At 49.8% G+C, this 25,238-nt stretch overlaps 1 protein-coding gene across 4 annotated transcripts in view; it reads left to right on the forward strand.

Annotated features, from left to right (window-relative positions):
* Positions 1–25,238, forward strand: part of sdccag8 (SHH signaling and ciliogenesis regulator sdccag8) — a 595,448-nt gene that overhangs the window by 33,205 nt on the left and 537,005 nt on the right. For all 4 annotated transcript variants that reach the window (XR_005462774.1, XR_005462773.1, XM_038815187.1 and 1 more), the window contains exons 5-7: positions 14,386–14,511; positions 17,286–17,450; positions 20,416–20,480. Coding sequence is in view for 2 of the 4 variants with exons in the window: in XM_038815187.1 (XP_038671115.1) it covers positions 14,386–14,511; positions 17,286–17,450; positions 20,416–20,480 (356 nt within the window). In the remaining 2 variants the exon portion in view is untranslated. The remainder of the gene's footprint in view (positions 1–14,385; positions 14,512–17,285; positions 17,451–20,415; positions 20,481–25,238) is intronic.

Raw genomic sequence — 25,238 nt, forward strand, 5'->3', positions numbered from 1 at the left:
TCCAACCTGCTCAACCTTTCCTCATAAGCTAACCGTTATCTTGTGATTCTTCTCTGAACTGCTTCCAATGCAAATATCTCCTTCAGTAAGTATATACTTGCATTAATCCTTAAGCAACAAGACCAAACCCCTCAGTAATCTAGTTACTCTACTCTCACCAATACCCTGTAGAGTTGTAGCAAGGCGTCTCTTTTTTTACACCCTTTCTCTCTTGCAATAAAGGCAAACATTCCAAATACCTTCCAACTTACCTGCTAAACGTCCATGCTAATTTTTTTGACATTCATGTGTGGGGAGGCTAGACCCCTATGAACTGCAACATTTTGCATTGTCTCTCCATTTAAATAATAATCTGCTTTTTGATTCTTCCTGCCTGCCAAGTGGACAACCTTGCATTTTCCCTTATTATATTCCATCTGTCAAATCTTTGCCCATTCACTTAACCTAGCCACATCCCGGCTTCTGGTGGCGGGATGAGAGGGGAAGACAGGCACGAGGTAGTTCCCGCTGGAAACCTGTCCTTGCTACCACTTTTCCCAGGTCTTTAATTTAGCGAAAAAACCCTGAAATTATCTGGATAGAGTTCCCTTATCTCTGTGGTGCCCAGAAGAGTCAAAGACGGAAAAATATCTGCCTGAATTTCGGCGACAGACTCGAACTCTGAAGCCTCCCATGGTTCAACTGGAGGTAAGATGGTGATGGCAGCTTCTTCTCCAGCCACTCTACTAAAGGCTGCAACACTGAGCAATATCTTGGCAATTAAACTCGAAAAATATCATCAATGCTTGACTTCGGATCTTAAAAGAACAATCGAGGAGGCCTTGGTCCCTATTCGTTCAGTTCTCGAGATCACCAGTCAGACCGTTGAAGCACAAGAACCACAATCAAGGTCATGGAGACTGCATTGTCTGGTCATTGTGAAAGGATCACCTCCTTGGAGTCTGACCGTGGCACAGTGATCAAGGATAACAGGACATTTAACACCCAAGCTGGATGACTTGGAGAACAGATCCAGAAGGCAAATTGTTGGTGTTGTGGTGTTATCAGAGGGGATCAAAGGCCGCACTCTTATTCAGTATGTCTCAGACCTGTTTCACAACATTGTGGGTGAGAACGTACTTCCATTCTCCTCCCCGCCCCCCAGAATTGGACTGGGCCCACCATTCGCTCTGACCCAAATCTCGATCTGGAGATCGTCCTTGTGCTATAATTGTAAGGTTTTGCAGCTTTAAGGAGGAATTGGTGCTTCAATGGGCAAGAGAGTGCCGGGATTTTACTTGGGAAGGACACTCCTTCAGATTATATCAGGACATGCAAAATATAAGTTTGGATTAAAATACATTCTTAAAAAAAAATCCTGGGGCAGCACGGTGGTGTAGTGGTTAGCACTGTTGCCTCATGGCACCAAGGACCCCGGTTCGATCCCAGCCCAGGTCACTGTCCCTGTGGAGTTTGTACATTCTCCCCATGTCTGTGTGGCTCTCACCCCCACAACCCAAAGAAAAATGTGTAGGGTAAGTGAATTTGCCATGCTAAATTGCCCCTTAATTGGAAAAAACTGGGTACTCTAAATTTATAAAAGAAAAAAAATGGCCCCCATCCTGGGAAAGACCCCTGACCTGAGCCTCTCTATCCTAGCCCAAACCCCCAACCTCCACCTCCCCTGAAGAAACCTCTTGGCACACTGGAGCTAAGTGTAGACAAGATACTCACCACCTTGTCCTCCCCTCAGAGTCCATGGCGTATGGTCCCAAGTTGTCAGGACCAGAAGGTATTGGCATCCGCAGGACCTCCAGCTGGTGGGGCAGAGTCGGTGTGGGAGATTGCCGGGAGACCAGCACATCTGGCCTCAAACCTGATAATTGTATTTAGATGCAAGTAGATCAGCAGCTGTTGTCATGTTCTTGTCCACTCTGCCGAGAGCCTGATCAGGCCAGGCGCAGCGAGTTTGGCGCCCAGAAAGAATCCCGTTTTGGCACTCACGCTCGATTTAATGGGATGCCGGGGATCCGCTAGCAGTCTCGGCGAATCATGGTTCATGAATTTGCATATATTTGGCATATAATTTGGCCCTTCCTTTTTAGCTAGTGTTTAACCGTTGCCTGTTGCTCCCCATTGCCCTTGCTTCAGCTTCCTTTTCCCTTTCTGCCTTGAAGATGCCTCTGTGATTAGCCTCCAAGTCCGAGTTGAGCTTGGCCTGTGTTTTTTTTTCTTTTTTAAAAAAAAATTTGGTACCCAATTATTTTTTCAATTAAGGGGCAATTTAGCACGGCCAATCCGCCTATCCTGCACATCTTTGGGTTGTGGGGGTGAAACCCACGCAGACACGGGGAGAATATGCAAACTCCACACGAACAGTGACCCAGGGCCGGGGTTCAAACCTGGGTCCTCAGCGCCGCAGGCAGCAATGCTAACCACTGTACCACCGTGCTGCCCGAGCTTGGCCTGTCTTAACTGCGATAGTATTAAAATAATAAAATAAAGCAAAATGAAGACCTAATATAGCAGTAATTGAACAATGTTGGCACTGCCATGAAATCGCAAACAGAGCTGCAATTCAATGTTAATGATATATTAAGATAATTTGGTCTTGCTGCACTACAGAAAATAACCAGTAACGTTTTGACTCTGGTATTGCTTTCAAATGTCAAATACAATTGCTGAGTCATATGAGCCCTATGTATTATAAAGACCACATCCTCTAGCACTACAATGACAATCATTCCTACACTCCGAACAATGGTTAGTTGCACCAGCTAGGATAAGTAGCTTGTTGGGTGAAGGCTATGATAAATGTACAACACAATTTTTTACCTGCTATCAAATGGGATTTAATATTTTTTTTAACAGTAATGTCAACCAAGAGGTTGTGGATAACTTTTGATTCAAAGGCTTTCTTAGTCTTTTTTTTGCCAAACAAAAAACTTGATAATTTTACATGTTCAATAGGAACTACTCAGTTTCTTGATCAGATTCACAAATTGAAAATCTGGGGCGGAATTCTCCGCTCCTGCGAAAAATCCGGAAGGCCGTTGTGAACTCGGCCGAGTTTCACGACGGCTCTACACGGCCCGTTTCCCGAACGATTCTGGCCCTGGAAATGGGCTAGGAGCGGGGCCACGGGAACCACGTGGGGAATGACGGCAAAAGCCCGCGACCCCCGAATGACGCCAGAATGGCGCCCGAGTGATGCGTCATAAAAGGGCGCGAGCGACCAAAACCAGTGAGGGCCTGACAATGACGGAGCCACGGAGGGCCGTGCCGAGGTTCGGGGAGACTGACCTCGAGACCCTCCTCGATGAGGTGGAGCAACGGAGGGGCATCATCTGCCCTACAAGAGGGCATCGCCACCCTTCCAGCGTTGTGCGTTAGGCCTGGCGTGAGGTGGGCACGGCAGTGAGTGCTGTGGGGCAGACCCCTCGGTCTGGGGAGCAGTGCTGGAAGAAGCTCCACAACCTCACCAGGGCTGCCAGGGTAAGTGCCAAGAGGGTGCCCCCGGGTCAAAACAATCCCCCCCCCCCCCACCATGTCCCTCATCACTCCCCCCCCCCCCCCCCCCCCCACCCCCCCCACCCCCCCCCCCCCCCCCCCCCCAACAGGACAAGACTGCTCACAACAACCGGGAGCGGAACAGGAACGGAGGGGGTTCACCCATCATGCACCCCTGACAGTCTTTGAAGAGAGGGCACTGAACCTTGCTGGGGGATCTGCCACCCGGGAGGTCGTGCAATGCGAGGTTGGAGGTGCAGAACCAAGTGAGACAACCCTGTATGACACCCCCCCACCCACCCCAACCCATCCTCGGTCCCCGCACATTCTACCCACTGGATCCCCCATCCTCTGTCCCCTCACACTCTACCCACTGGACCATCCTATGCCCGGCCGAGCGTATCTAACTAACCCCGTAATACTCTGTTCCCTAGGGCGTGCTCACGAACGTCCAGGGCCGTCTGCTGCCACACACAGGTGACCATCTGCCACGACCACCACACCCAGGGCCGCATGCCAAAGGGTGGCAGGAGGTCAGCCAGGAGTGCCATCCTCCCAACTCCGGACCCCCGAGCAGGACGCACAAAGGACGGCGACACACTCAACAGAGTCACCTGAGGGAGAACCAGACGTGGTCCGCGTGCAGCCTGCGCTCAGATATGACTGGAACGAGGACACAGCTGATTTTATGACGGACGAGGACCTAGAGCTTGCGGCACTGCTGTCTCCCACACCGTCCACCATCCCAGAGACACTCACTTCGGTTGGTCAATTAAGTGATGAGTCTCCTGGGTCACGGTCTGGTGTGCCCACACAGCTGAGCCGGTACAGCAGGTGGAGGTCGGAGCAGCCGAGGGGCTGGACGGTCGGAGGGCAGCCCAGGCCCAGCATTCAGCTGGCTCCCAGACGTTTCCCGGGTTCCTGGATTTACTCGACCCATGTGGACAGCCGATGCATTTCGAAACCCAGGGACAGAATGATGGGATGAGGGCTGTCTTCCAGCAGCTGCAGACGCAGTTAGAGGAGTCAAACCGTGTCCAGAAGCAGGGAGTGGTGCATGGATAGCGTCCGCGGTCGAGGCAATGGGTGACACGGTTTCGGCCATGGGTCAGGTTCTGCAAGACGTTGGGCTTCACGTGCACGCGTCATCCACGGCCCTGGAGAGGGCTGTCCTCTCAGAGGCAGCAATGTGCCACAGCCAACATGACATTGCCGGCGTGCTACTGGCCCTGGCCGAGTCTCACCAGGTCATGGCCGAATCTCACCAGGTCATGGCCGAGTCTCACCAGGTCATGGCCCAGTCCCAGCACGCCATGGCACAGTCCCAGCAGTCAGTCGCGGAGAGCATCAACCGCCTGACACACGTGCTGGATGGCGTTGTGCACTCACAGGTTGAGGTCGCACAGTCCCTGGTGGGAATGTCTCACTTCCTGGACTCCGTCTAATCGAACCTTTGGACCCTGGTCGATACCGTTGCAGGCCTCCAGGACTGGTAGCGCCAGGTGTCGGTGGGGCGACGGGGCACCTCCCTGCTCGCACCTCCGTCCCACAGTGAGGCCCGGGGGCCACCGGGCTCCCCAAGGGAGGAGGAGGTTCTGGGGCCCGTCCCATTAACTCCATCACGGGACGTCCCTGAACGCTCGGCCTCCCTCCGTCCCATCCCTGGTGCATCGGGTGGGCAGTGGGCAGAGCGGGGTGGCACCAAGTCATCAGAAACGCCCGTGGAGCAGCCTGGCCCATCAAGACTGGGTCGCCCCAGGAAACGAATGTCGACGGGGAGACATTTCGCAGGGGGTGATTCTCAGTAGTCCGCCTCCACTCCTGCTGTACCATCTGGGGATTCACTCAGAAGTAGTGGTAGGGTCCGTAAGGCAATGAAGAGGGACACATAGTAAGTTGGCCGGGGTGAAGGGCACAGTTTAGTTGTAGGGGCTAGGGCATCTGTACATAATATTCACCATTAAACGCACTGTTGCACCTAATGTGTAAGTGTGATTTTTCCGTTGACACAGGGATCGTGGTGGTGACCGAGTGTCGCTGGGGTTGACGAGCGGTGAAACTTCGGTGCCGGGTGTGCAGTCCCTTCCCCCTCACCCTCTCCCACAGCTACCCCACGCGGGCACGTGATGGAGTGTCCCTGACGAACTCAGCGACCACCGAGATGGATGGTTCAGCTACTGCCATGAGTCAGACTTTGTCTAATGATTCTGAGCTCACAGCTCATCGCAGAGTGGGCTGCCATCATTCAACGTGGCACTGATCACACCCGCTGACACAGCCATCAATGTCGTGCCATACCATTGTGCCGCAGTGGTAAGGGTGATTTAGAACTGGAGCAGGGTACGCAGAGCCGGGGGGGGGGGGGGGGGGGGGGCGTGGTGGTGGTGGCAGTTATGTGCTGACCGTCTGCACAACTGGCGATCCAGGTGGTAGTGTTGGTGTTCAGCGGGGCCATCGCACATGGCGCGAGAATCTTGCTGCCACCAACGCGTCGCGTGCCCGCTGTCCTCGCTGGAGCCGTCGTGCAGCCTCCTGGGCACTACCAGCACCCGAGTCGTGTCTGCGTGCTGCGCCCGACGCACCACCAACCTCCTCCACCTCCTCCTCCTCCTCCTTCTCCTCCTCCGTCTCCGTGTTGGCAGCACTGCCAGTGGCTTCTCCCTCCTACTCCTCCACCAGGGCATCTCCCCTCTGCATCGCGATGTTGTGCAGCGCACAGCAGACCACTACAATGCGAGCGACCCTGTCGGGCTGGTACTGCAGGGCCCCTCCGGAGTGGTCCAGGCACCTGAATCACATTTTCAGCATACCGAAGCAGCACTCCACCACACCCCTGGTTGCTGCATGGGCCTCATTGTAAAGGATCTCCGCGTTGGTCTGAGGCCTCCGTATGGGCGTCATCAGCCAAGACCTCGGTGGATAACCCCTGTCGCCCAGCAACCAGCCCCTCAGCCGGGGGGGCCATCCCTCAAACATATCAGGGATGAATGACTGCTCAAGAATGTACGCATCATGCACACTCCCAGGGAACCTTGCGCACACGTGCATGATCCTCATGTGGGGGTCGCATACCACCTGGATATTCATGGAGTATGTCCCCCTCCTGTTTGTGAACACCTCCCTGTTGCCTGCAGGCGGGCGCATGGGGACGTGAACACAATCAATGAGCCCCTGGACCATCGGTATCCCGGCCACGTTGACAAATGCACGGGCTCGTGCGTCTTGACTTGCTCGGTCCTCGGGAAAGGTGACGTAGCGGTCGGTGATGGCAAACAGGGCGTTGGTCACATCCCGGATGCTCCTGTGCACCGATGACTGTGAGATCCCGGATAGGTCCCCGCGCCCTGCATCCACTATGGGATGTGGCTGAGGACGCTGCTCGATCTCCAGCTGCAGTGCAGCAGCCCCAACCACTGCGCTGAACATAGCCGTTCGGTTTGAATACATTATGGTCACCTACAGAAGGGTGGTGGGGGGCAGAGAAATGACATGTTAGACGGAGGTTATTCGACACCTCGGCAGCTGCCTGCCACGGGATACCTGTGTGTCCCGGTGGCCTGGTCGCGCTGCTGACATGCGGCAGCCTAACCCCTAGTCACTTTCTGCATCCAGCGGGCAGTTAACGACACGTCCTCCTCACCGGTGCGTCAGTGGGCTGTGGCCATCAGCCACAGGGGAACCAGCGGCCGTGTCCTCGTGACCGTCCTGCCTGGCAGCCAACCAACCCCGGGGAACCCAAGTGCTATTTCTGTGGACAGACAAAACACCCCCGGCAACGCTGCCGGCGCGGAGCGCGCTCTGCAAGGCCTGTGGGAATAAAGGACATTTCACTGCTGTGTGGCAGGTCCGCTGGATTGCCGCGATTGTCCTTGCCGCCCCACGTGCGGCCCGTGGGCGGCGCTATCTTGCTTGCCTCAGGACACATGCGGCCTGTGGGCGCCGCCATCTTGCTTGCCTCAGGACACGTGCGGCCCATGGGCGCCATCATCTTTAACGCCGCCCGCCAAGTGCGCCCCGTGGGCACCGCCATCCTCCCCGCCCCAGGACCCCTGCTCGTTGGACACCTCATCGGGCAGCTCACCACCTGCAAACGCCGCCGAACACCCAGGGGCCTTCCAACAGGGGCCTTCCAACAGGGGCCTTCTAGGGCTGGTTTAGCACAATGGACTAAATAGCTGGCTTTGAAAGCAGACCAAGCAGGCCAGCAGCACGGTTCAATTCCTGTACCAGCCTCCCCGAACAGGTGCCGGAATGTGGCAACTAGGGGCTTTTCACAGTAACTTCATTGAAGCCTACTTGTGACAATAAGCGATTTTCATTTCATTTCATTTCAACACCAGCCGCGTCTCGCCTCCATCACGATCAACCAGTCCCGACCGCACAAACTCGCGACCGCGTCAACGACAGTGAAAGTCGATGGCCACGAGACATCATGCCTTTTGAACTCCGTGAGCACTGAGAGCTTTATCCACCCCGATACGGTAAGGCGCTGATCCCTCACGGTGCACCCCATTAACCAGAAAATCTCTCTGGCGATCCGGAGGTACTGCACCGCCACCCTCACCATCCAGGGCGTAGAGTTCAGCAGCTTACGGCTCTATGTCCTACCCAACCTCTGCGCTGCCTTGCTACTCGGCCTGGACTTCCAGTGCAACCTTCAGAGCCTAACCCTGAAATTTGGCGGACCCCTACCACTCCTTACTGTCTGCGGTCTCACGACCCTTAAGGTCGATCCGCTTTCTCTGTTTGCGAATCTCACCCCGGTTTGCAAACCCGTCGCCACCAGGAGCAGACGGTACAGCGCCCAGGCCAGGACCTTCATCAGGTCTGAGGTCCAGCGGCTGCTACGGGAAGGTATTATTGAGGCCAGCAACAGCCCCTGGAGAGCCCAATTGGTAGTTGTGAAAACTGGGGAGAAAAACAGGATAGTCGTTGACTACAGTCAGACCATCAATCAGTACATGCAGCTCGACGCATACCCCCTCCCACGCATATCTGATATAGAACATAGAACATAGAACAGTACAGCACAGAACAGGCCCTTCGGCCCTCGATGTTGTGCCGAGCAATGATCACCCTACTTAAACCCACGTAACCCGTATACCCGTAACCCAACAATCCCCCCATTAACCTTACACTACGGGCAATTTAGCATGGCCAATCCACCTAACCCGCACATCTTTGGACTGTGGGAGGAAACCGGAGCACCCGGAGGAAACCCACGCACACACGGGGAGGACGTGCAGACTCCACACAGACAGTGACCCAGCCGGGAATCGAACCTGGGACCCTGGAGCTGTGAAGCATTGATGCTAACCACCATGCTACCGTGAGGCCCCAATGGTCAATCAGATTGCACAGCACCGGGTCTTCTCGACAGTGGACCTGAAATCTGCATGCCACCAGCTCCCCATTCGCAAGGCGGAACGCCCGTACACCGCGTTTGAAGCGGACGGCCGCCTTTACCACTTCCTTAGGGTTCCATTCGGCGTCATTAACGGGGTCTCGGTCTTCCAACGGGAGATGGACCGAATGGTTGACCGGTACGGACTGCGGGCCACCTTCCCATACCTGGATAACATCACCATCTGCGGCCACGACCAGCAGGACCACGACGCTAACCTTTACAAATTCCTCCACACTGCCAAACTCCTCAACATAACCTACAACAAGGAGAAGTGCGTGTTCAGCACTAACCGATTAGCCATCCTCGGCTATGTGGTTCAAAATGGAGTTCTCGGGCCCGACCCCGATCACATGCGCCCCCTCATGGAATTCCCCCTTCCCCACGGCCCAAGGCCCTCAAACGATGCCTGGGGTTCTTCTCGTACTACGCCCAGTGGGTCCCTAACTATGCGGACAAGGCCCGCCGCCCACTCATTCACTCCACCGTTTTTCCACTGACGGCCGAGGCTCACCAGGCCTTCAACCGTATCAAGGCTGACATCGCCAAGGCCGCGATGCACGTGGTCGACGGGATGCTCCCCTTCCAAGTCGAGAGCGATGCATCAGACGTCGCTCTGGCCACCACCCTCAACCAGGCAGGCAGGCCCGTGGCATTCTTTTCACGCCCCCTCCATGCCTCTGAAATTTGGCACTCCTCCGTCGAGAAGGAGGCCAAGCCACAGTAGAAGCTGTGTGGCATTGGAGGCATTACCTGGCTGGCAGGAGATTCACTCTCCTCACCGACCAACAGTCGGTTGCCTTTATGTTCAACAACACACAGCGGGGCAAGATCAAAAATGATAAGATCTTGAGGTGGAGGATTGAGCTCTCCACCTACAATTACGAAATTTTGTATCGCCCCGGTAAGCTCAACGAGTCCCACGATGCCCTATCCCGAGGTACATGTGCCAGCGCACAAGTGGACCGACTCCAGACCCTGCACGACGATCTCTCACCCAGGGGTCACCCGTTTTTTTCACTTCGTAAAGGCCTGCAATCTGCCCTACTCCATCGAGGAGGTCAGGGCTATCACCAGAGACTGCCAGGTCTGCGCGGAGTGTAAACCGCTCTTCTACTGGCCAAACCGAGCACACCTGGTGAAGGCCTCCCGCCCCTTTGAACGCCTCAGTGTGGATTTCAAAGGGCCCCCTCCCCTCCACTGACCGCAACAGGTACTTTCTTAACGTGGTCGACGAATACTCCAGATTCCCCTTCGTCGTCCCATCCCGATATGACGTCTGCCACCGTCATCAAAGCCCTCAACGCCATCATCGCTCTGTTCGATTTCCCCGCCTTCGTCCACAGCGACCGGGGATCCTCATTTATGAGCGATGAGCTGCGCCAGTACCTGCTCAGCAAGGGCATCGCCTCGAGCGGGACGACCAGCTACAACCCCCGGGGAAACGGGCAGGTGGAATGGGAGAATGGGACGGTCTGGAAGGCCGTCCAGCTGCCCTACGGTCCAGGAATCTCCCGGCCTCCTGCTGGCAAGAGGTCCTCCCCGACGCCCTTTACTCCATTCGGTCGCTCCTTTGCACTGTGACTAATGAAACCTCCCCATGAACGTCTCTTTGCCTTCCCCAGGAAATCCACCTCCGGGGTTTCGCTCCCAAGGGGGCTGACAGCTCCAGGACCAGTTCTCCTCCGCAAGCACGTGCGGCTCCACAAAGCGGACCCGTTGGTCGAGACGGTACAGCTACTTCACGCGAACCCGCAGTACGCTTACGTGGCGTACCCCGATGGCCGCCAAGACACAGTCTCCCTCGGGGACATTGCGCCAGCCGGGTCCCCACACCCCCCACCCACCCCGGCACCACCCTCCCTCTCCCCAGTGCACCCCACCACAGCCCCCGCTCCAGGATGATCCGTTCTCCCCTTGCTCCTACCCGGGGATGAAGCTGAGGTCGACACGCTCCCAGAGTCACCGGCGACCGATCCAACGCCTGCATCGCCAACGGGACTGCGGCGCTCGCAACGAAGGATCAAGGCGCCCGATCATCTGAATTTGTGAACTTTTCCTAAAATGTTAAACATTTTCATGTAAATAGTCTTCCACCACCCCCGCTGGACTCTTTTTTTAACAGGGGGTGAATGTGGTAGTCACCACTGTTTATTGTATATATCACATACAAGATGTAATACGGTAAGGCTCCCGTAGGTAGGGGGGTAGATCCTTGCCTGCTGGCTCCGCCCAGTAGGCGGAGTATAAATGCGTGGGCTCTCCGAGCTGCAGCCATTTCGGTAGCAGCTGCGGGAGGCTACACATCTCTGCGTAATAGAGCCTCGATTACACTCTACTCTCATCTCGTCATAATTGATAGTGCATCAACCAGTACCTTTGAGGGTGCAGACTGGTGCGGCCTGTACCACCAGAACAGCCAGTTTAATTCAGGGATAGACGTCCTAATCGTCTGCAATTTTCATGGAGCTGGCCAGCTTTTCAAAGAGTCATGGTTCAGGCAGCTCAGAGGTGTTATGAACTATATTTTGCATGGAGCAACCTTTTGAAAGACCAGTTCAAAATGTCCCCGTTCTTCCCCATGCCGAGGTAAGTTCTCCCACCCATCTCCTATTATTTCTGATATTTCCCTTGCCAAGCTATGGCACTTCTATATCCATTCACCCACTGTATAGAAACAATTAACATGTTTTTTTATTACAGGCCAATAAAAAGTGTCAATTCTCCAGACTCTTTAATGTATCAATAGTACAGCATGAGAATACTGAAGCACCTGAGCCCCAGGGAAAACATTGCTTGATTGACAGCTCTGGATCTCTAATTTCCTCTGTCAATTGCACAATGTTTATTTACATAAGATAAAGAGGATGTAAGTGCTTACAGTTTCCGCTTGCACTTTCAGCAACTTAGCCAAAAATCCTTTGATCGAAAGGGTGCAAGGGGAACGTCTATCTATCAACAGATGCCTTCAGATACAATAACAAAATCTGGCCCATTATATTTGAAGTTAGAAATGTTAGAAATTATGTTGAGTTCAAAAGTTATTGTTGAATAATTTTAAAAGGGGTTTGCACAATCTAGTCACTTAAATTTATCAGTAATTATCCACTCCACTTAAGATGTGCACATCCAAGTGTATAACATATACCTGATACGATAATTTCAAAAATCACTTGGAGTATTGAATTTATCAGTCCAAATTAGAAATAAATAAACATTATGATTCAGTTTTGCCCTTTAAGAAGCAACAAAATTAAAAAGCCATGTTCAATATTTAGGCCCATTACCATAATGGATAAAATTACAGATTAGCGGCAAAAGATGTTATTTGTATTTCCACAACTTTGCAATATTAAATCATCAATTGCTGAATTGGGGAAAAATTGTAACCCTAACTCTGTTGCTATTGAGAAGCATTTGGCCGCTCTCTCCGACGAGGTATACCCGCTCCCTCCGACGAGGTATACCACAAGCCCGGTGGTGGCAGCTACCCTCAAGATTTGGGGGCAATGGAGGCGGCACAGGGGAGAGGTGGGGGCCTCGATGGGGTCCCCGATACAGGGGAACCACCGGTTTGTTCCAGGGAGAATTGATGGCGGGTTCCTGAGTTGGCACAGGGCAGGTGTCAGGAGGCTGGGGGACCTGTTCATAGACGGGAAGTTTGCGAGCCTGGGTGAGCTGGAAGGGAAGTTCAGGCTCCCCCCGGGGAACACCTTTAGGTACATGCAGGTAAGGGCGTTTGTCAGGCGGCAGGTGGCGGGGTTCCCCCTGCTGCCGCCGCGTGGGGTCCAGGACAGGGTGCTCTCGGGGGTATGGGTTGGAGAGGGGAGGATCTCGGAAGTGTACCAGGTGATGCAGGAGGTAGACGAGGCCTCGGTGGAGGAGCTGAAAGATAAATGGGTGGAGGAGCTGGGTGAGGAGATTGAGGAGGGGACGTGGGTGGATGCCCTAGAAAGGGTGAACTCCTCCTCTTCGTGTGCGAGGCTTAGCCTCATACAGTTTAAGGTACTGCATAGGGCTCATATGACCGGGACCAGGATGAGCCATTTTTTTGGGTTGTATTAGGTGCTCAGGGAGCCCAGCAAACCATGTCCACATGTTCTGGGCATGCCCAGCGCTGAGGGAATTTTGGGAGGGTATAGCAAGGACGGTATTGAGGGTGGTAGGATCCAGGGTCAATCCAGGCTGGGGACTCGCAATATTTGGGGTTGCAGTGGAGCCGGGAGTGCAGGAGGCGAAAGAGGCCGGTGTTCTGGCCTTTGCGTCCCTAGTAGCCCGGCGGAGGATTCTTCTTCAGTGGAAGGATGCGAGGCCCCCAAGCGTGGAGGCCTGGGTCAACGATATGGCGGGGTTTATTAAATTGGAGAGGGTGAAATTTGCCCTAAGGGGGTCAGTGCAGGGGTTTTTCAGGAGATGGCAACCATTCCTATATCTCCTGGCAGAACGGTAAAAACAAAAGGTCAGCAGCAGCAGCAACCCGGGGGGGGGGGGGGGGGGGGGGGGGTTGTCTCTTTGTTTTTGTTTTGGGTTGAATATCTGTTTTTTGCCAATGACGGGCGTTAATTTATTGTTTCTCTTTTGTATTTTTGTTTTGTTCTGTTTTGTTCTTAGAATTTTCTGTTATTTTTTTCTTTTTTGTGAAAATGTGAAAATTTGAATAAAAATTATTTTTAAAAAAAAGAGAAGCACTTTGGAAGTTACTGTTTGTGACTCACTCATATGGAAAAATCTACTGGTTAATGCTGATGTAAACAATAGATTGAAAATCTTAATGTGGCGTATTGTTCAAGGTTTCTGACTTAGAAAGTTGGCCATTTTGATCAATTTCTCTTCACATTTATCGTGTTAAAACAGATATGTTTTTGCAAGGAAATATTTATTTGTATATAGAAATTATATTGTGTTCTCATCTTTAAACTAGACCATCTGATTTCTTACACAAGACAAAAGCAGATGTAAATAATATGCATGATAAGTTTAGATATAATTGTGATCCTTAGAACAGGAAGTGTGTGTTTATTAATTGTATAAATCGTTGCATAAAATGGTAATTGATGCATATGATATGAAATTACTTTTCATATCGATTTAATTGTCTGATAAATAGTTTTAATGTTTTGGTATGTTAAATAAGTCATGAACGGTACTGCAGTGGGACTTTTAAAAAAAATTGCATGAAGATATCTTTTATGTTTTCATCTATTCTAGATTTATTAATTCAGGTTCTTGGGTGATTTATTACAATATAATATTCCACCATATTCCGATATGATGGCACATTTCAAAGTTAGATTTCACAATGTGGAGAAATTACATAATTTTGACTGAATTATTTTCAAAAGATTCTAATTTAAAATATAATGATGAATAATCACTTTAAGTTGAACGGGAGAAAGCTAAGTATTATTGCACTTTAGTGCCTATTTCAGTTTTTCAATACTTTCATAAACTTCCTTACACACCATTTAAAAAAAAATAACTGATCAATTCAGGAGGAGCTCTCAAGTGTGGAACAGCGGGTACAGGTTGTTGTGGTTGACAACGAAAAACTTGGTGAAGAACTGAGATCAAGAGCAGATCAGGCTACTTTGAATGAACCATCTGCCTGTCCTTTTTCAGTAAGTCTGAATTTCCTCATATGATGCAGAATCAAATGACACTAGTACTAAAATTAATGAAAAAGTCACCTTATTCTTCGGTAAACCATGAAAATTATATTGCAAATGAGAGTTTCATGGCACATTTGTAGTTTGAAATACTTAAGTTTCATATGCTCTGTATATAGAAAATAGCAGAAATAATATAGTGGTCAGTGTTCCCTGCATAGTTTGTGTAAATACTTGCATGTTATTCTGAGAATTTAATTTCTGATTCTGCTGTGTCGCTCAGTCTTTACTGGGCTGATTTTTAAAAAATGCATAACTTGTGTTGTTTGTGTGCTGGGCTTAAGGTACAATAATAGTACATGATACACGAGGATCGCAGCAAGTAGGAAAAAAATAAAATGGAAAAGACTGCACAAAGATTGGCACCTCCGTACCAGAAGGTAGCTTATTCTGTGTTGCCAATACAAGGAGGGCGTCATTTTATGTGCACACTTTCTAAGAATGCAAAGGGTATTTGCATACAAAATTAAACTGGGCACCTAGTTTATCTTAATATTCCACCAGTGTTAGCGGGAGAGAATCTTAAAGAAATCACTCAACGCTCAGGGCTGGTCCTCGCATCAAACGGTTTAATTCGCCGGCGGGGAGATGGCGCCTGTTAAAGTCCCAGACTGTCTCTCCACCGAACAAAGGAAAAGCTCCATTCTTATACATTTTTCTAAACAGCAACACAGCCCATTTCGGCTGAAATTTGTCCTATAATATTGATTATTGATTGCATGCATTAGTTATCTCCAATTGCTGCCTGCTTAACCATGATCTCATTGTACAGATGTGATAGAGCTGGCTATTTCCCTGTTTTAAGTGTTCAGAAATATCAAATTACAGCTAAGTTAATTTGCAAATACAATTACTTTTTATTCTTGTTGGCAATATTTAATTAGGAACCAACCTGCAGAAGCTATCCAATGAAATTTGATATTACGTAAAGTGGGTTGCTGCCTTACCAGCCCCTGACTTCATGAAGAAGTCACTCATACTAACTGTTAAAGTTATCTTTCCTGCCTGCATCTGGAGACCTTGGGCTGGTGAGGATGAATAATGCTCCTTGTCCTGTGGATGCTATTTATCACTTCTTTGTGAATGCCTCCCTAGAATCTTCCATGTCTGTTTCCCATTCAATGCCTTAATATCAATCATCCTCGTCTCCTTGACTATCTCTGCTGCCTGTAATTAAATGATGTTATTTATGCCAGTTTGCAACTTAACCCAATGGTTGTTCAGGAGTATTGCTAAACTCAGCTAACAGCCATTATGTGTAATTTCTTTTTAATTGTATGTCTGTCCTTTCTGATATTAGTAATTCTTATGTTATAAAATCAGACGCATTGTTTATACACTATCTATTCCTATAAATTGCCTCTTATACAGCAGGCATCTAAGCCAGGGTACCTTTGTCTAAAATCTTCTTTCTAAATCTGACTTCAACACCAGTAAATGTACCTATTTTTTATCATCTAATCTCGAAGGTGTGTACAGGTTGGTTTCTAATTAAATATTGCCAACAAAAATAAAAAGTAATTGTATTTGCAAATTAACTTAGCTGTAATTTGATATTTCTGAACACTTAAACAGGGAAATAGCTAGCTCTATTGCATCTGTACATGGAGATCGTGGCTAAGCAGGCAGCAATTTTGTTTTCATGACAGTGAGTGTTGGATGACCCTAAGAACATTGGATCGGCACTTGAGAGAAATAAACTTACCATTGAGATACACCAGGGGAATTGGGCTGTGTGGATTGCTCTACAGAGAGCTGGTATGAATTTAATGAACTGAATGGCCCCACTTTTTTTTGAACGCGAATGATTCTATGCACTGCTTTAGGGTATGACATAATATTATATTTTATAACGAAGCAAAGGTTTTTGTAGAAAGTAACCTCCAGAATTAATAGTATGTTCTGAAGCTTTTCAGAGGCCTCTGTGTGAAACTAAGGTTGAGATTATTTTGCTTTCTTGTATTTCCCTTCATACTTATGCAAGTCCCATAGAATTCTTATTATGCTTAGTCCTAATTTCTATAGAGACTGTGCATATTCTAGAAAGATATTATTATGGGTGCACACAAATTTATTGAGAATTCTCAAGAATGGATTCACTATATCTGATACCTTTGCCACACACTTTGCCGATTGTGTTCCTATTTTGTACCATTATAATGCTGTGCTGATTAGAATTATAAAGCTATATGTCACAGAAGGAAGCAACCAGCCCATCATGCCTGTGCTGTCTCGTTGAAAGAGCTATTCAACTTGTTCCAATTCCCTACTCTTTCTCCATAACCCTGAATATCTAATTCCCAATTTGAAAGTTACGAACAAGTCTGCTTCTGCACCTTTTTCAGGCAGTGAATTCCAAATCCTAAAAACATTGAAAAAGAAATCTCATCTCCTCTGTATTTTTTGCCAATTATGTTAAATCTGTGCCATCTGGTTACCAACCCTTCTGCCAGTAGAAACATCTTAGAAATACTTTCATAATTTTGAACACCTCCATTAAACCTCTTCTTAACCATCTCTTCTTGAAAGAGATCATTCCCAGCTTCTCTCGCCTCTCCACATAATTATAGTCCCTCAGCCCTGGTACCATTCTGGTAAATTTCTGTAACCTCTCCAAGACCTTGGTTTCCTTCCTAAAGCTTGTCAGACTGAATATATGGAAACATATATTTTCTTTAGAAGTCTTATAATTCTCATCTTGGATACCTTGTCCCAAACTTTTCCAGCCAAACTCACAAGAAACTTGCCCAGTGGACCCAATGACCATCAAAACAGTGGAAGCACCGGAGTCGGCCTCACCAGCGAAAAGCATGAATCAATCATGTTTTACTCTGACACAATCCGAGACCAAAACTGTTGCAGAAGAAATAAAAAAATTGCAGCTAGAAGTGGTGAGTTGTGTGTGTGTGGTGTGTGACTAATGGGACGCAGGGCTCAATGCTGGACCCCAGCTGTTCACAATATATGTTAATGATTTGGACGATGGGATTGCATGCAATATTTCCAAATTTGCAGACGACACTAAACTGGGTGGCAGTGTGTGCTGTGAGGAGGATGCAAAGAGGCTGCAGGGTGACTTGGACAGACTGGCTGAGTGGGCAAATACTTGGCAAATGCAATATAATGTGGGTAAATGTGAGGTTATCCACTTTGGTGGCAAAAACAGGAAGGCAGATTATTATCTGAATGGTGGCAGTTTAGGAAAAGAGGAAGTGTAACAAGACCTGGATGTCTTGGTGGAATAGTCGCTGAAGGTTGGCATGCAGGTACAGCAGGCAGTGAGGAAAGCTAATGGCATGCTGGTCTTCATAGTGAGAGGCTTGGAGTACAGGAGTAGGGATGTCTTGCTGCAGTTATACAGTGCATTGGTGAGGCCACACTTTGGGTATTGTGAGCAGTTTTGGTCCTAGTTTGAGGAAGGACATTCTTGCTATTGAGGGTGTCCAGTGAAGGTTCACCAGACTAATTCCCGATGGCAGGTCTGACATACATGAAAGACTGGATTGACTGGGCTTGTACTAACTGGAGTTTAGAAGAATGAGAGGGAATCTGATAGAAACATATAAAATTCTGATGGGACTGGACAGGCTAGATGCGGGAAGAATGTTCCCGATGTTGAGGACATCCAGAACAAGGGGTCACAGCCTAAGAATAAGGGGTAAGCCATTCAGGACTAAGATGAGGAAGAGCATCTCTCAGAGAGTTGTGAACTTGTGGAATTCTCTACAAAGCTGTTGGGGCTAGTTCTTTAGATATATTCAAGAGGGAGCTGGATGTGACCCTTGCAGCTAAAGAGATTAAGGGATATGGAGAGAAAGTGGGAGTGGGATACTGAATTTGCATGATCAGGCATGATCATATTAAATGGTGGTTCAGGCTCCAAGGGCCGAATGGCCTACTCCTGCACCTATTTCTATGTTTCTATCTTTGTGTGTGTACTGTCAGTCTAAAATAATGACAGAAAATGCTGACTGATCAAATGCATATCTCCAGTATTTGAAAGGGAGAAAAATATAAGTTGCTGATTTTAGGCTGTGAATCTTCATCGGAATCCGAGAAATAGAGATTCTTCCTAACATAAGGTCAAGTACCCAAAACATTAACTTACATTTCCTCTTTTAGCAACAAAGATTCAATTCATTGAGTCCTGGAATGAGAGGTTTATTCTATGAAGAAATACTGAGTGGAATAGTTCTATACTTTCTAGACTTTATTCAGAGGTGAACCCGTTGAATCCCACAACATTTTGAGAGGGATTTACAGGGTAGATGCAGAGAGGTTGTTCCTTTGGCTGGGCAATCTAGAATCTGTGGCAATCTAGAATTAGTGACCAGACTTTTAGGATAAGGAATCAGCCATTTATGATCGCGATGAAGAGATTTTCTTTCACTCGGAGGATTGTGAATCCTTCTAAAATGAAAAGCAAGAGTTTTGTGCGGCTGGGGGGAGGGAGGGACAATTCATCATTAGAACTGGCACTACCTGTTTTCTCTACTTGAAGCCTTGAATATATATATGGTGCCATTTCAGATGGTAATTAGTCCAGCCTCTAGTCCAATATTAGCTCAGATGCACAAATGTCAAGTAATTGTTATTTTTTTTCTTTTTATAAATTTAGAGTACCCAATTATTATCTTTTTTCCAATTAAGGGGCAATTTAGAGTGGCCAATCCACCTACCCTGCAAATCTTTGGGCTGTGGGGGTGAGACCCACGCAGACACGGGGAGAATGTGCAAACTCCACACGGACAGTGACCCAGGGCCGGGGTAGAACCTGGGTCCTCAGCGCCGTAGGCAGCAGTGCTAACCACTGTGCCGCCGTGCCGTCCCCAAGTAATTGTTATTTACACAAGAAATAGGAGCAGGACTAGACTATATGGCCCACCGAACGTGCTTTGCCATGTAATACAATCTTGGGCTTGAACTCCACTTTAACGGGCAGCACGGTAGCATGGTGGTTAGCATAAATGCTTCACAGCTCCAGGGTCCCAGGTTCGATTCCCTGCTGGGTCACTGTCTGTGCGGAGTCTGCACGTCCTCCCCGTGTGTGCGTGGGTTTCCTCCGGGTGCTCCGGTTTCCTCCCACAGTCCAAAGATGTGCGGGTTAGGTGGATTGGCCATGCTAAATTGCCCGTAGTGTCCTAAAAAGTAAGGGGGGGGGGGGTTGTTGGGTTACGGGTATAGGGTGGATACGTGGGTTTGAGTAGGGTGATCATTGCTCGGCACAACATCGAGGGCCGAAGGGCCTGTTCTGTGCTGTACTGTTCTATTCTATGATCTAAGGTTTTAACATTCCTCATAATCTGGTGGTGGTGATGATTGATTTTATGCTTGCTCGGAAGGTGAAGGCAGCATGAAACTGAGTCTTTTGACCAGGAGGTCTCCAGTTTGATTCCTGTTTTGTGCTAAGTCAGTTATCCAAACTGGAGTGGCAACAAGGACACTTATTGGCCTCAACACCCCTGAGCTAGTGAGAGGAAAAAAATAAATCAGCTGTTGCTCCTGATTTCTAGATATCCCACTATAGCTTCTGTTTGAAAGTGTATGTTTATGAATGGCTGCTGAAGATTGAATTGAGCTCAAATATAGGAACCTCCTGAGTTTGTATACCTGTTAACACATGCTGAATAGACTATGGTACTTGAACAATGAATGAGAGGATAATCAGTACCCATGGAATTGTATTTCAGCAGCAATTGGTGGCTTGAGATGGGAGCAAATTGGCAAAAAATAAAATATTGGGTGCCATGATCCCTTTCTCTAAATTATGTGCTGTAGTTGAAGGAGGTTTTTTTTTTCTCCCAATGAATACTAATTTGAGAATATGTTCCATAACTTCCTCATTTTAATTTTCAGGAAAATCTGAACATTCTTTACCAAAAAAAGACCAAAACGCTCGAGACTCAGGTTTCTTTACTAAGGTAATAACATCTAGGATAAGAATTAATTGCAGTAATATATTCCGTGCTTCAGTTCTATGTTATGAGACCATCACAGATTTGTACTAAAACTTGTCAGGTGAAAAATATTTAATGCTAAAAATGCTTATTGATTTGATAATTAGAGCCCTTTTAAGGACATGTTCCCGCTGTTCTGCTTTTTCTTCCCCAGATGAAACAGTTGATCTCTATTTATTCTAGAAAATCTTTTATTTTCTTAAAAACATAAATTAGATCACCCCTTAATCTTCTGTATTTGTATCTATGAAACCTGTGCTCATAATTTAACCCCTTTCATTCTGGCAAATCTGTGCTGTGCCTGTGCCAGAGCCAGAGACAATTCTTCTTTAAGCGTTGCCTGGAACTGAATGTCGTACTCCAAATGCAGTCTAACTGCAGCTCTGCACAACTACAGCATACTTTCCACCCCTTTGTATTTCGGTTCCTTTGAGATAACAATTCAAATTCCATTCAGTTTTGTTTAGATTTTGGTGATTCCTGTACATTTCTGTTCACCACAGCTTCTGGCTTCTCACCATTTAGAAAATAATATGAAATCTGTTTCTTGGATCCAATATAAATAACTTTTCCCACATTGAATTTCAACTACCACAGCATTGATGCTTGTGATTAGTAACCATGTCTGTGAAATCAATTTCTGAGCTTAATTGTGGGTTCAGAAGAGAGCAGAATGAACATAAATGAGGGCTTCAATTGCTTTTTAGTGATTCAGAAATGTTTTAAAAAAAATAATTTTTATTCAAAATTTTTTAAAATTTACACAACAACATCAAACCATACTAAAATACCAATGATACAATAACAACAATCATAAACCTTCGCCCCTCCTCAATGAACAACCCAACATATTAACAACAACTTAAGTTAACCTTGCATCCTTCCACTGTAGCAAGATCCTCCGCCGGGCTACTAGGGACGCAAAGGCCAGAACACCGGCCTCTTTCACCTCCTGCACTCCTGGCTCCACCGCAACTCCCGGCTCCACCGCAACTCCAAAAATCGCGAGTCCCCACCCTGGTTTGACCCTGGATCCAACCACCCTCGACACCGTCCCCGCCACCCCCTTCCAGAATTCTTCCAGTGCCGGACATGCCCAGAACATATGGACATGATTCGCTGGACTCCCCGAACACCTGGTGCATCTGTCCTCACCCCCAAAGAACCTACTCATCCTAGTCCCGGACATGTGGGCCCGGTGCAGCACCTTAAATTGGATGAGGCTAGGCCTCGCACACGAAGAGGAAGAGTTGACTCTCTACAAGGCATCCGCCCAAGTCCCGTCCTCTATCTGCTCCCCGAGTTCCTCCTCCCATTTAGCCTTCAGCTCCTCCACTGACGACTCTTCCACCTCCTGCATTACCTTATAGATGTCAGACACCTTCCCCTCTCCGACCCACACCCCCGAAAGCACTCTGTCCATCGTTCCCCACGAGGGCAGCAAAGGGAATCCCTCTACCTGTCGCCTAGCAAACGCCTTTACCTGCAAGTATCTGAACATGTTCCCTCGGGGAAGCCCAAATTTATCTTCCAGAGCCCCCTGTTTCCCCCCTATGCCGTCTCCACTGTCCCCAGATTCTTAGGGTCGCCGCCACCACCGGGCTCGTGGTAAACCTCTTAGGGGATAGCGGCAGCTGCGCCGTTACCATGGCACCCAGGCTCGTACCTCTACATGATGCCATCTCCATTCTTTTCCACGCCGCCCCACCCCCCTCCATCACCCATTTACGCACCATTGACACATTGGCCGTCCATTAGTACCCCAAAAGGTTGGGCAGCGCCAGCCCGCCTCTATCCCTCCCTCGCTCCAGGAAAACCCTCTTCACTCTCGGAGTCCCATGTGCCCACACAAAGCTCAAGATACTGCTAGTCACTCTCCAAAAGAAGGCCCTGGGGGATAAAGATGGGCAGGCACTGAAAGAGGAACAAGAACCTCGGAAGCACCGTCATTTTGACGGACTGCACCCTCCCCGCCAACGACAATGGCAACATGTCCCACCTCTTGAACTCCTCCTCCATTTGATCTACAAGTCTGGTGAAATTATGTTTGTGAAGAGTCCCCCAGTCCCTGGCCACCTGCACCCCCAGGTACCTAAAACTCTCCCCTGCCCGTCTAAGCGGAGCCTACCAATTCCTTCCTCCTGGTCTCCAGGGTGCACCACAAACACCTCACTCTTGCCTAAATTTAGTTTATAACCTGAAAAGGTCCCAAACTCAGCTAGCAGCTCCATCACCCCCGGCATCCCTCCCACCGGGTCCGCCACATACAGTAACAGGTCATCGGCATACAACGACACCCTATGTTCCTCCCTACCTCGCACTAAACCTCTCCACCTCTCTGAATCCTTCAACGCCATTGCCAGCGGCTCGATTGCCAATGCAAACAACAAGGGGGACAGGGGGCAACCCTGCCTGGTCCCTCGGTAAAGCCGGAAGTACTCCGACCTCCTCCCATTCATGGCCACGCATGCCATCGGGGCCTCATATAGCAGCCTCACCCATCTAATAAACCCTTCACCAAATCCAAACCTCCCCAACACCTCCCATAAGTACCCCCACTCCACTCTATCGAAGGCCTTCTCCGCATCCAGCGCCACCACTATCTCTGCCTCCCCCTCAATCGCCGGCATCATGATGACATTCAACAATCTCCGCAGATTCGTGTTCAGCTGCCTTCCCTTCACAAAACCTGTCTGGTCCTCGTGTACAACCCCTGGCACACAGTCCTCTATCCTGGTGGCCAGGATTTTTGCCAGCACCTTGGCATCTACGTTGAGGAGAGATATGGGCCTGTATGAACCGCACTGCTGGGGGTCCTTGTCCCTCTTTAAAATTAACGAGATCAGCGCCCGCGACATTGTCGGGGGCAAAGTCCCCCCTTCCCACGCTTCATTAAGTGTCCGCACCAGCAAGGGGCCCACTAGGTCCACAAACGTTTTATAGAATTTCACCGGGAACCCATCCGGCCCCGGTGCCTTCCCTGACTGCATCTGCCCGATCCCCTTAACTAGCTCCTCCAGCTCAATCGGCGCACCCAACCCCTCCACCTGCTCCTCCTGCACCTTCGGGAAAGAAAGCCCGTCGAGGAACCTCTCCATTCCCCTCCTCTCCCCCGTTGGCTCCGACCGGTACAGTTCCCCGTAAAAGTCCTTGAAGACCTCATTCACCTCTACCCCCTTCCGCACCACATTCCCACTCTTGTCTCTCACTCCAGCAATTTCCTTAGCCGCATCCCGCTTGCGGAGCTGATGAGCCAGCATCCTACTCGCCTTTTCCCCATGTTTGTACACTGCCCCTTGTGCCTTCCTCCACTGTGCCTCCGCCTTTCTAGTGGTCAGCAAATCAAATTTAGCCTGCAGGCTGCGCCTCTCCCCCAACAATCCCTCCTCTGGTGCCTCTGCGTACCTCCTGTCTACCTCCAGCATCTTTCCCACCAGTCTATCCCTCTCACTCCTCTCGCTCCTCTCCCTGTGTGCCCGGATGGATATCAGCTCCCCGCGAATCACTGCCTTCAGGGCTTCCCAGACCACCCCCACCTGAACCTCCCCCATATCATTCACCTCGAGGTACCCCTCAATACTTGCCCGGACCCTCCTACACACCTCCTCCTCCGCCAACAACCCCACATCCAACCGCCACAACGGGCGCTGGTCCCGCACCTCCCCCATCTCCAATTCCATCCAATGCGGAGTGTGGTCGGAGATTGCAATGGCCGAATACTCTGCCTCCTCCACTCTCGGAATCAGTCCCCTACTCACCACGAAGAAATCTATCCGAGAGTAGACCCTATGTACGTGGGAGAAAAAAGAGTACTCCCGTGCCCTCGGCCTCACAAACCTCCATGGATCCACCCCACCCATCTGGTCCATAAATCCTCTCAGTACCTTGGCCGCCGCTGGCCTCCTACCCGTCCTAGAGCTGGACCGATCCAGTGAAGGATCCAACACCGTATTGAAGTCCCCCCCGCCATGATCAAACCTCCCGCCTCCAGATCCGGGACACGTCCCAACATACGCCTCATAAAGCCTGCATCGTCCCAATTTGGGGCATACACACTAGCAAGTGCCACCTTCTCTCCTTGTAGCCTGCCCCTAACCATAACATACCTACCCCCCTTATCCGCCACCACCTCCGGTGCCTCAAACGACACATTTTTCCCCACCAGAATCGCCACTCCCCGGTTCTTCACATCCAACCCAGAGTGGAAAACCTGCCCCACCCATCCCTTCCTCAGACGGACCTGGTCCGCCACCTTCAGGTGGGTCTCCTGAAGCATTGCCACATCTGCCTTTAGCCCCCTCAGATGAGCAAGTACCCTCGACCGCTTCACCGGCCCATTCAATCCTCTCGCATTCCAGGTGACCAACCGGATCAGAGGGCGTCCCGCCCCCCCTCCCCCGTCGACTAGCCATAGCCTGTCGACTGCCCGCCCCAGGCCAGCACCCCCTGCCCGACCCAGTCCCCACGGCGACAACACCTCACCTCTGTCCCCCCGGCCCCCACCAGCAGCAACCCGGTATTCCCCTTTCCCCCCCTCCCCAGGCTAGGAACCGTCCTAGCCGCGAACCGTCCTCCATTGTACTTCCGTGGGTCAGCTAACTTCTGCTGATCCCGGAAACTCCCGCCAATAACCCAACCCCTCCCAAAGTGGGATCATCCCCCATCCTATCCCTCCTCCAGGCACCGCTCCAGCGCGGGGAAGAACCAGTTAAGGCCCCGCCT

The sequence above is a fragment of the Scyliorhinus canicula genome, chromosome 1 (assembly GCF_902713615.1).
Source record: "Scyliorhinus canicula chromosome 1, sScyCan1.1, whole genome shotgun sequence".
Taxonomy (NCBI): domain Eukaryota; kingdom Metazoa; phylum Chordata; class Chondrichthyes; order Carcharhiniformes; family Scyliorhinidae; genus Scyliorhinus; species Scyliorhinus canicula.